Here is a 12,478-nt window from a genome sequence, read left to right as displayed (position 1 = left end):
TCCTGTTTTTTTCTTTATGATCTTCATTGTATTTTGCTTTCATCCCGCCTGCCTAGTATTGCTTTTTTGATACCTGCTGATACTCATACAATAAGATTACCTGACATACTCATGCACCTTGAGGTGCTTGTATTATTGACTAGAGGTATCTTTATTTTTGGGACAGTGCATTTTTTATATGTAAAACTATTGTTCCCTTTATTTTTTACCATTGATTGACACATTACCATACAGGCTGTGTCTCTGGGTATTTGTTTTGAGGTGATATGTTTTGTTTTTTTTGGTTTTTTGAATTTTATCTCCTTTACAATTAAAGGTTACGTTTTAATTCCTACTATAGCTTTGTTTCCGAAGATTTGGGTGACAAACCACCTTATTGTGCATCTCATGAATGTGAGCCATGTGGTGATACTGCAGCTTTCAGGTCACGGCCTCTGGAGGTCCCAGCCACCACATGCCGATCTCTGCCCATCTTGAAAAATCTTCAGTCATCAGTCATCCTCGTCCTTGTGTGGGGCGCCCTTCTCTGGAACATGAGGTCCATCCATCACTGTGGTGTCGTGGTCATCTGGCCGTGACTCCGAGGCATCGAAGCTGGATGAAATCGCCATATTATGTGATTCAGGGGAAGACTTCAGCCTTCCCTCCTTGCTGGACTGCCAGAGGTCTAGAGCCACAGAAAAGGCCTGTGCCACAGTCATCCTCACCATCTGGGCCAGCTTCTTAGCAGATCGAGTGTGTCCATATACATGATTTCATATTGCACGACGGATAAAGTACAGAGTAAAGCTTTTGCTTGCGTGGCTCAGAACCAGTCCAACGGGGCCCTCGAGTGTCACGCCTTCCTGTCCCCTAAGCTGGCCCAGACCGTGACTGTGGCACAGGCGTTTTTCGTGGCTCTAGACCTCTGGCAGTCCAGCAAGGAGGGGAGGCTGGAGTCTTCCCCCGAATCGCATAATGTGGTGATCTTCAAAAAGTTCACAAATAACTTGCTGATCCTTCATCACATTGATCCTCGGGAGCTTTACAGCTATCGAATCCATGCTCACGATCTTTAGAAGATCCACAGATACAAAAAAAAATATTCCATCACTATGATCTTTAGGAAATCCACAAAGAAATATCCCATCACTATTATTCTCAAACTCCAAAGTCAAGAGCATTTGAGCATTATCCTCAACACAATAATCTGTAAAAGCTCCTCAAATAAGTAGCGCATCACTTGTTCATCACCTTCCATCTTTTTCAAGCACTATCGCCTGGACCTAGCCTCTTCTGACTTAACCTTTGGGAGAAGGGTTCTTCAGGCTGTGGTCCCTCCCTAAAGTTACAAATATCTATCTGTAATTCTCTCAGGTGGTGCTTTCATGAAGGGGGGGGGATGAGAAAGACGTAGTTACTTACAAGTAACGGGATTTCTCCGAGCCCATGACAGCACCCATATATTCCCTGCCATCACTTGTGGTGTTAGCACATTTTTCACTGTTCGTAGTGTTTTTATGTATAGATACGGTGCAGAAAATCTCGGCTTATACACGAGTATGTACGGTAATCCACATTGTAGTAAGTAGATGCAAATGTTTCAGTCACAGACCTTCCTCAGTGTACCTACTTGTTTGGCAGGTATTAAACTTTCAAAAAACAAGATTTTTTTTTTTTTTTTTTTAAATAAGTGTATCTAAGTGTTAAGAATGGCACTGCGTCACGTACCCGCTTCTCATCACGTGACTTCGGGTTGTATCTGCAAGGGTTAATCTATCCTCTCTCGCAGTCCAGCATTCAACCTCTGTCCTATGCTGTACTGGGAGCATAGATCGCACACCGACCCAGGCCACACACCCGCTCATACACACTGCCACTACTCACCGAACACACGGGTGATGAGTCCCAGAAATGCTGCTACTATATGCCAATCACCAGGAGCACACACTCTAAGGCTATGGATTCTTTAGAGCACACAAGGTTCAAACTTATTAAAGTTTTTAAGCTTTAATAGAAAATGAACAGTGCTTACAATAACAGGATATAAAAATATGGAAATAGTGACATACAAATATGCAAAACAGTTAAAAAATAAAGGGAGAAAAACTAACTTTGTAGTCTTTCTGCTCCCTGAGGGGGGATGACTTGGAATGGTTCACTCCAGCTTGGCTGTCCTTCAGTCTGTGACACAGTTTCTATGTGTGAATTTATAGATTTAACTTGGAGATCAGATTTCTAGACTCTCATGTTAATATTCTAATTCCTGGGTTGTGACTGGACCATGGATACTTTACCAATGAATACATTATTTTCCTCTGAACACTTTGTGTAACCTTTCTTCTTATAGTAAATAGAAATTGTCAGGCTGATCTAGGTCTAATTTGGCATCTACCTTTGAGGCATCAGATGTTAAATGTTTCCAATTCTGTGAAAGCCCCCTTGTGGTCTAAAAACAGGAAAACTGCCTTTGGTAACATATATTATCACCTTGGTGAGACCTGCAGCCTAAGGACAGATGCTAGTTAACTGCCGGCCGTACATATACATATTTCACTACACATTGCAAGCACTTTAAACGTTCAGCACCTTCACACAGATCTCACTAAGAATTCCCAACTTCTTTATACCTACCAGTTACTTGCAAAATATTCTATCCATGTTAGGGGGAGACTTTGCGTTGCAATGCATGCACACTATTTGCAGCAGATCTTTTAATATCACCCCATGCATCCTGTGTACCTTGCGTTATAATTATATATCATTTTGAGCTGCCCTCCAATTTCTCCTACGCCTCATTGGGGGACACAGGACCATGGGTGTTATGCTGCTGCCACTAGGAGGACACTAAGTAATACAGAAAGAATAGCTCCTCCTCTGCAGTATACACCCTCCTGCTGGCTCTCAGTGAACCAGTTCTTGCTTAGTGTCTGTAGGAGGCACTTGGGTCTGTTTCAGACCCCACCTTTTTTATTTTAGCTTTTTACTTTTTATTCTATTTTTCCTTAACGGAGCGAATGGGGGCGACGGATCCTTTCTAGGTTCCGATCTCCCTCGAACCATCAACAGGCAAGTACGTGGAGCATCCCTCCCATATCCTTTCCTGCAACGTTGGATGCCAGCCCTGAGCTCTCCTTACGGGCGACGGTTCCTTCGCGTTCCGATCTCCGAACTCCATAGCAGGCGACCACATGGAGTAGCCCTCCATCTACCTCTCCTGGAGCCAGGTGCTTAGCCGGACATGATATATATGGCGTCCGTGCAGCCCCCCTCTGCATCACCACTGATATAGCGGATGACGCATGGCGGCAGAAGCTCTCTATCCCCTCCCTGACTATGGCAACGGTGGATTGAGCACCGGCCCACCGCATCAACCGTGAGTACACTGCGGGGGCCGAGGCGCTGGGGGGTCCTGGTCCCCGGGGTATGGGAGGTCCGCACCTTAAGCCTGTGTCCGTGGGTGGTCCGTAGTGCGGCAACCCCACGAAGGAGTGCAGCTAATGTTGGCGCCAATAGCGGTCGTGGCGCTGCAGGCCACAACCGCAGAGAAGTAAAAAAAAAAAATAAATTCCCTCAATACAGGCCGGCGTTTCGGCCACGCCCACCGGCAGTTAGCCTCACCCACTTTTCCTGGCGCTTCTCGTTTCCTGTGATGAGCTCCCACTTCCTGGTCTCGGCGGCCATCTTGGGACACCTACAGCCCTGATGCTGCAGCACTGCTCCAGCGTTTCCTATCACAGCCCTCAGGACTAGCGTTTTTCTCTGCCTACACTGCAGACCTGCCCTGGGGACTCAAGACACAGGACCTGGGTAAGCTCCAGAAGCATAGCTTAATCCTTCCCCCTGCTAGTAAGCTCTTTCCTCCAGGCTTTACTATGTCTCAACCAAAGCCTCACAAAGTCTGGGAAAACCCACACTGTATTTTTCGCTGCATGTACCTCTTGTAAGGTATCATTACCCTGGGGTCACAATACTGCATTATGCAGCTTGTGAACCGGTGACTGCTCAGGAACCACCTGTTGCTGATACTGAACCCAGTGAGCCTAGTCCCCCTGAGTGGGCTACCTCCCTTTCCCGGTCTATAGCATCCCTGGCAAAAGCGTTAGACTCGTTCTGAGACCCTTCCTCTGACCAGGGCACTAATACGGACGACGCTTCCGATGGTCAGAACCCCTCGTACTCCAGGGGTCGTACCTTGCCAAGGAGTTCTCACTCTTCCAGGAAAAGGACTCATGCCATATCCCCAGACCATCACCAGGATTCGGGTTCTGAGAGCTCCATTTCTCGCTCCCCTTCCATTGGGGCTAGTAGAGAACCTGTTTCAGAGGACGAATCTGACACGTCCCTAGATCAGGAATTTCACCATGATCAGGAGACTCTCGACTCTAATTGAGTCAGTGAATAAGACTTTGAGACTTGAGGAGGAACCCTGATCTAAAACAGATCATGCCGTGTCCTTTAAGAGGACCAAACAAGCTCACAGTGTTCGCCACTCATCCTGAGTTTAAGCAAATTGTTGAATCTCACAGGATCTGTCCAGATAAACGATTCACAGGGCAGAAGCCCATGGAGTCCAAATATCCCTTTGCCCAGGATCTAAGAAAAGATTGGTCACAATCTTCCCCAGTAGATCCTCCGGTATCGCGCCTGGCTACGAAATCTGTTTTATCCTCCTCGGAGGGTGCCTCTATTTAAAAATCCAACCGATCGTCAGATCGACAATATGGCGCGTTCAGCTTTTGAAGCTTCAGTGGCCACACTCTTTCCATCTTTTGCCGCTACGTGGGTGGCTAAGGCTATGACCCACTGGGCTGAGGTCTTGTCTTCAGCAGTACTGGATACCAATCTTCCCCCCCCGAGATAGCAGACCTCGCTACTCAGCCAGAGCTGGAGATTTTGCAGTGACCGCGTCCCTGGATGCCACTGACTGCGCTTCTCAAGCAGCAGCCAATGCCGTCACCATCCGGAGGTCCTTATGGCTCAGGGACTGGCGTGCGGATTCTACTTCTAAAAAGTCATTGACTTCTCTCCCATATCAGAGCGGTCGCCTTTTTGGCGAAAAACTCGACCAGTTAATTTCACGCCACTGGAGGGAAGAGTAAATTTCTTCCACAAGAGACCCTCTCGGTTCTTTCGGAACCTGCAACCACAGGCTCGATCCTTTTTTTTTCTTTCCGTTACAACTCAAACTGGTCGTCTACTTCCACATCACCCGGTTCCGGCCGGACACAACGTGGAGATAGAGGTCCACAGGCCTCTTTTAAGCCTTCCCCTTCATGGAGAGGCAGGCCAAGGCAGCCGGGAGCCAGAGGCGCCAGAACGGGCAGACCTTCCACACAATAACTCACTGCGGTATCCAGGGGACACCCTCAAAGTAGGTGGCCGCCTGCTTTCCTTCAGTGTCGCGTGGCTCTTGGTCGTTCACGACGAGTGGGTCCGCGGTCTAGTGTCCTCCGGATACAAGATGGATCTCTTATCTCGTCCTCCAAACTGTTTTTTCCTGTCTTTTCCTCCCAGGGCAAAAGCATCAGAGTTTTTCAAAGCTATAAGCTCGCTGAGAAATGACGGAGTTATTATTCCGGTCCCTCAAAACGAAATGTTTCAAGGTTTTTATTCAAACCTCTTCATTGTTCCAAAGAAGGACAGTACAGTACGGCCCATACTGGACCTAAAGCTGCTGAACAAGTTCGTCAGGGTGCGACGGTTCCGAATGGAATCGCTTAGTTCTGTCATCGCCTCCATGGAAAAAGGCGAGTTCCTGGCGTCTATAGACATCCTGGATGCATACATCCACATTCCTATTTTACCTTCTCACCAAAGGTTTCTTCGCTTCGCAGTTCAGGGAGATCACTTCCAATTCGTTGCTCTGCCCTTCGGCCTCGCCACCGCTCCCAGGGTATTCACCAAGGTCATGGCGGCTGCCGTGGCCATACTCCACACCCGAGGTGTGGTGGCGCTCCCGTATTTAGACGATATCCTCATCAAAGGCCCCTCTTTCCACTCCTGCAAGGAAGCCGTGGCCATCACAATAGATAACTTTTCTCGCCTGGGTTGGAAGATAAACTTCAAAAAAATCTTCACCAGTACCGGCTCAGCAAATTTTCTTTCTAGGAATGATACTCGACTCGTCCCCCGGGGGTTGGTTCTTCTTCCCCCGGAAAAGATCTGTCTTACAGCGAGAAGCTCAGAAACTTTCAGCCTCGCTCTCACTCTCTGCGCTTCAGTAGGAGAGTCCTCGGCAGGACAGTAGCAGCTATGGAGGCGGTTCCATTTCCCCAACTACACCTCCGTCCCCTACAGTATGCCCTCCTGGCTGTTTGGGACAGGAACCCGTTCTCCCTAGACCGTCGGTTCCTCCTTCCCCACTGAGTCAGACAGTCTCTCAGGTGGTGGACATTGAAATCCTCCCTGAATCAAGGGAAGTCTTTTCTTCCAGTACACTGGATGGTGGTGACTACAGACACCAGTCTTCTAGGCTGGGGAGCGGTGTTCCTTCATCACACTGCTCAGTTCCGCTGGTCCCCCCAGGAATCACGCCTTCCAATCAACATCTTGGAAATCTGGGCGATCAGGCTGGCACTTCTCCAGTTCCATCCCTTCCTAGCAGGTCGCCCAATCAGGATTCAGTCCGACAACGCCACTGCAGTGGCATACATCAACCGCCAAGGAGGAACCCACAGCAGGGCGGCCATGACAGAGGTAGGCCACATTCTCTGATGGGCCGAGGAAAACCATTCAATGATCTCTGTGGTTCACATCCCGGGAGTGGACAATTGGGAGGAAGACTTCCTCAGTCGGCAATGCCTCGACTCCGGGGAGTGGTCTCTCCATCCGGAGATCTTCAACCAGATCTGCTGTCGTTGGGGAACCCCGGATGTTGATCTGATGGCCTCACGGCTGAATTCCAAGGTTCCCGACTTCATGGCTCGGTCCCACGATCCGGCAGCCATCAGGGCAGACGCTCTTGTACTCCCGTGGCATAATTTTCAGCTTCTGTACATATTTCCCCTGCTTCCTCTCCTGTTGAGTCATCAAGAAAATCAGAGCGGAGAGGGTACCGGTAATCCTGATTGCGCCAGATTGGCCGCGCCAAGCGTGGTACGTGGAACTAGTTCAACTAGTTGCCGATGTTCCCTGGCGATTACCGATTCATGCAGATCTGCTATCTCAAGGCCCCTTTTACCACCAGAACTCAGAGGCCCTGTGTTTGACGGCATGGCCGTTGAGTCCTGGGTCCTAACCCAGGCAGGTTTCTCTCCAAAAGTCATAGCTACCATGATCAGCGCTAGAAAGCCTACGTCTATGCGTATCTATCATCGCACTTGGAGACTTTCTTTTCTTGGTGTAGCGACCGAGGACGTTCTCCTACTTTTTTTTTTTTTTTTCCATTCTCAAGTTCTTACAAACGGGTTTGGACTTGGGTCTCGCCCTTAGTTCTCTCAAGGGGTAGATTTCAGCCCTGTCTGTTCTCTTCCAACGCAGGATTGCCAACAGATTACAGGTCACGACGTTTATTCAGGGAGTCTCCCATCGGACACCCCCCTATAGGATGCCTTTGGAACCATGGGATCTTAATCTGGTCCTTGGAGTTTTGCAACAGGCTCCTTTCAAACCTCTACAGGAGGTTTCCCTGTCTCTCCTTTCATGGAAAGTTTGCTTTTCTAGTGGCAGTCACCTCTATTAGACGAGTCTCTGAGCTGGCGGCTCTGTCCTCTCAAGTTCCGTTCCTGAATTTTCATCAGGATAAGGTGGTTTTGTGGACATCCCCCTCTTTTCTACCAAAAGTTGTATCCTCTTTTCATCTCAATGAGTAGATTGTCTTACCGTCACTCTGTCCGGCACCAGTCCATCGCATCGAGAAGGCCCTTCACACACTGGATTTAGTGAGAGCTCTTAGGAGATATATCTCGCGGACAGCGTCTTTCCGCAGGTCAGATGCCCTATTCGTGCTCCCGGAAGGACCGAGGAAAGGGTTTCCCGCTTCCAAGGCGACAATAGCCAAATGGATTCGTTCGGCTATTCAAGAGTCCTACCGAGTCAGGTCTTCCTGTCTAAGCAGGGATTAAGGCTCACTCCACTCGGTCAGTGGGTGCGTCTTGGGCCATCCGGCACCAAGCTTCGGCAGCACAAGTTTGTAAGGCTGCGACTTGGTCCAGCCTGCATACCTTTACAAAACATTACCATATTCACTCTCGGGCCTCGGCAGATGCGACCGTCGGCAGATGAATTTTGCAGGCGGCTGTGCCGCATCTTTAAGGCTGGTTTCACACTTGCGTTTTGATCTGCAGCGTTTAAAAAAAAAAAACGCAGGTGGTGAAAACGCATGTAAACGCGTGCAAATGCTGCGTTTTTTAGACGCATGCGTTTTTGCTTGCAGAAAAAACGCGGCGTATTGCCGCGTTTACATGCGTTTTTTCCTGCGTTTGCGTTTTGAAACGCATGCTGAGAAGTGTGACAGCTGCCAATCATCAAAATCAACTAGAAAACTCACTATAAATAGAAATAGCTAGGGTTAGGGTTAGGGTTTGGATCTGGATCCCTAGGGTTAGGGGTAGGGTTAGGGTTTGGATCCCTAGGGTTAGGGGTAGCTTTTTATTAAAAGAATGTCCTGGCCACCAGGTCACTGATAAGCCACCCCCCACCATCAAGGTGATAAAGGCATCCAAACCCTACCCCTAACCCTAGGGATCAAAACCCTAACCCCAACCCTACGGATCCTAGGGATCCATAGGGATTGGCTATTATGTTGACCTGGTGACCAGGACATTCTTCTAATAAAAAGCTTTGTTCAATGTGGACACCCCAAGGTATACGGTATTGCTATAGAGTACTAAAAATATTAACTCGTAGAGTATTCACTGTCATATTGGTAGGGTTAGGGGTAGGGTTAGGGTTAGGATCCCTTTATCACCTTGATGGTGGGGGGGTGGCTTATCAGGGTGTTTTTTTTTTTTTTTCTATAAAAACGCATGCGTTTTTAACGCAAGCAAACGCATGTGCCTAAAAACGCATGCGTTTACATAGACAACAATACATTTTTTTTGCCGCAAAAAAGCCTCTAGAAATTACTACATGTTGCATTTCTGCGACAGAACGCATGCAGCAAAAAACGCATGCGTCGTTAAACGCGGCCAAACGCGTACAAAAAAAAGCATGCGTTTTTAAAGATAGGGAAAAAACGCATGCGTTTTTTTCTGTAAAAACGCTGCAGATCAAAACGCAAGTGTGAAACCAGCCTAACTTGTGGGTACAAGCAGCAATTGCACTTAATTGTTTCCCACCCAGGGACTGCTTTAGGACGTCCCATGGTCCTGTGTCCCCCAATGAGGCGTAGGAGAAAAGGAGATTTTTGTGTACTCACCGTAAAATCCTTTTCTCCGAGCCAATCATTGGGGGACACAGGACCATGGGTGTTAGCGTCCTCCTAGTGGCAGCAGCATAAGTAAACACAAAGAATAGCTCCTCCCCTGCAGTATACACCCTCCTGCCGGCTCTCAGTGAACCAGTTCCGTAACAAAGCAGTAGGAGCTTAATATTTGTTATGGAACTGGTTCACTGAGAGCCGGCAGGAGGGTGTATACTTCAGGGGAGGAGCTATTCTTTGTGTTTACTTATGCTGCTGCCACTAGGAGGACGCTAACACCCATGGTCCTGTGTCCCCCAATGATTGGCTCAGAGAAAAGGATTTTACGGTGAGTACACAATCTCCTTTTTTGGCATAGCTTTGGGTATTGTTCCCTCATTAAATTCCTGCACCTTTCTTTTGGTATATTTTTTGTCTTTTAAGAAATTGATGTTTAATAAAAATTTTACTTAAAAAAAAAAAAAATATATAAAAAAAAAAACTTACATGCTTCTTGCTACCTGGATGATACACATCCTTGGTAACAAAAAAAAAAAAAGTTTCCAAATTTTTACTGTAAGCAGTGTGATTATGTTCAGATTATGTCTCCAGATATGGAGGTTATTTCCACCATGTTGGTAAACATGCTGTTCTTCTTTCTGAAAGATGGTGACATAGATTTTATCCTGGCCCCTGCAGTAGGATCCCTTACTACAACATCCACTGGCACTGGTCAAGGGCCTAGTACGTCAACCATTCCAGGTGAAACTGCTTTGACTTTTGATATAAGCTTTTACTGCAAATCCTGTAAAACAGTCTAAAGCTATCGCAGTTTAGCTTGGATTTTATGTTTTGTGCCCATTTTCAGCAAGTCTTTCATTAACCACTTAATTGTTTCAGGTCCTTCCTCAGAACCTTCAGTGGTGGAGTCTAAAGATCGGAAAGCGAATGCTCATTTCATTCTGAAATTACTGTGTGATAGTGTCGTTTTGCAGCCGTACCTCAGAGACCTTCTTTCTGCCAAGTATGTGCACTGTTCTTTTTACCTATCCTTTGGTTGCAAATTTAACCGCCAATAGTCCATTAAAACGGTGGCCGCTAAGGAGCATTATTCCCTCATCGCCACTTTAAAACGACAATCCGGAATAAGTTTATAGTGCCCCCCCCCCCCCAAAGAGTCTGAAGATGTGTAGACCCTGGAGAACAATATCAGGGCTGATTTTTCTGGTCCCCAATAACGTGAACGCCACGCAAAAAAAACAGTCTGCTATAAAAATCTATTCTCTCTTCTGACGTAATCTAACATGTCAGAGGAGAGAGAAATGATGTCACCAAACTCCCCTCTGTACTGCCACCATCCTTCGGGCCCTGCTACTGTCTCCCAGCCCTCCTCTTCCTCTAAATGAGAAAATGTAATGCGACTGCCAAGAGCTGCTGACTGGCACCTGCAGGGACTCGTCCTATTAAAGACTTTTCATCACTCTGATGGGGTCCCACTGTGATGGGGGTTGATCAGAGATCAAAAGACCAGTGATTTGTAACCCACTCCCCATGTCATCTTAGTCTTTTATTTCTTTCATTATTGGTTGGGCTTGGGAGAGGATTTTTTTTCTTCAAAAGTTGAAGAAAAAACAAAAACTAGATGCCTAGTGTTGAACAGAAGTGCTCACTACTAGTTTGCATGGGGTCCTCTGTTATGCATGGAGTATCTTGGGTGCTCGAGTGACATGCTCAAGTCCTGCATATTTCATGGCTGTTAGACACCCACAAAATGTGTGGGGATTGCCTGCAATACATGGGCGATCCCGCATGTTTCACAGCTGTTCTGCAACCAGAGAACATGCGGGGGAGGACTCGAGCATGTTCTTCTAGCTCCCGTGCTACCCTGTGCGCCTCTTTAACCCCTTTCTGCCAGCTGACGGAATAGTACGTCAGCTGGCAGATCCCCTGCTTTAAGGTGGGCTCCGGCGGTGAGCCGACCTTAAAGCTGCGACATGTCAGCTGTTTTGTACAACTGACATGTGCGCGCAATGAGCGCGAGCGGAATAGCGATCCGGCCGCGCCCATTAACTAGTTAAATGCCACCGTCAAGCGCTGACAACCGCATTTAACTAGCGCTCCCGGCCGGAAGTGCTCGCACCGCTGACCCCCGTCACATGATCGGGGGTCAGTGGTGCATTGCCATAACAACCAGAGGTCTCAAGGAGACCTCTATGGTTGTTAATGGCCGATTGCTTTGAGCGCCACTCTGGTCGGCGCTCAAAGTACACCTGCCTTTCTGCTACATAGAGGTGATCTGTATTTCACCTCTATGTAGCAGAGCCGATCGAGTTGTGCATGCTTCTAGCCTCCTATGGAGGCTATTGAAGCATGCCAAAATTAAGAAAAAAAGTGTTTAAAAATATAAAAAAATTATATAAAAGTTCAAATCACCCCCCTTTCGCCCCAATCAAAATAAAACAATTTTTTTAAAAAATTAACCCCTTACTGACCTCGGACGGGATAGTACGTCCGAGGTCAGCTCCCCTGCTTTGATGCAGGGCTCCGCGGTGAGCCCGCATCAAAGCCGGGACATGTCAGCTGTTTTGAACAGCTGACATGTGCCCTCAATAGCGGCGGGTGAAATCGCGATTCACCCGCCGCTATTAACTAGTTAAATGCCGCTGTCAAACGCAGACAGCGGCATTTAACTACCTCATCCGGCCGGGCGGCCGAATATGAGCGCATCGCCGACCCCCGTCACATGATCGGAGGTCGGCGATGCTTCTCCATTGTAACCATAGAGGTCCTTGAGACCTCTATGGTTACAGATCCCCGGCAGCTGTGAGCGCCACCCTGTGGTCGGCGATCACAGCACACCTGATTTTCTGCTACATAGCAGCGAACAGCAGATCGCTGCTATGTAGCAGAGCCGATCGCGTTGTGCCAGCTTCTAGCCTCCCATGGAGGCTATTGAAGCATGGCAAAAGTTAAAAAAAAAGTTAAAAAAAATGTGAAAAAAATAAAAAAAATATAAAAGTTTAAATCACCCCCTTTCGCCCCAATCAAAATAAATCAATAAAAAAAAATCAAACCTACACATATTTGGTATCGCCACGTTCAGAATCGCCCGATCTATCAATAAAAAAAGAAGCATTAGCGATCAGGTTAAACGGC

The 12,478-nt window shown here is 47.6% G+C and overlaps 1 protein-coding gene across 10 annotated transcripts in view; it reads left to right on the top strand.

The window, feature by feature from the left end:
- The window catches only part of UBR5 (ubiquitin protein ligase E3 component n-recognin 5), a 131,399-nt gene that overhangs the window by 68,104 nt on the left and 50,817 nt on the right, over positions 1-12,478 (top strand). For 9 of the 10 annotated variants that reach the window (XM_077270989.1, XM_077270987.1, XM_077270996.1 and 6 more), the window contains exons 24-25: positions 9,989-10,084; positions 10,223-10,346. In XM_077270989.1, the coding sequence (XP_077127104.1) occupies positions 9,989-10,084; positions 10,223-10,346 (220 nt within the window). The remainder of the gene's footprint in view (positions 1-9,988; positions 10,085-10,222; positions 10,347-12,478) is intronic. The other variant, XM_077270997.1, reaches the window with a different exon arrangement.

This window comes from Ranitomeya variabilis, chromosome 6, assembly GCF_051348905.1.
Source record: "Ranitomeya variabilis isolate aRanVar5 chromosome 6, aRanVar5.hap1, whole genome shotgun sequence".
NCBI classification, from domain to species: domain Eukaryota; kingdom Metazoa; phylum Chordata; class Amphibia; order Anura; family Dendrobatidae; genus Ranitomeya; species Ranitomeya variabilis.
This window is presented reverse-complemented; position numbering and strand designations above follow the sequence as displayed.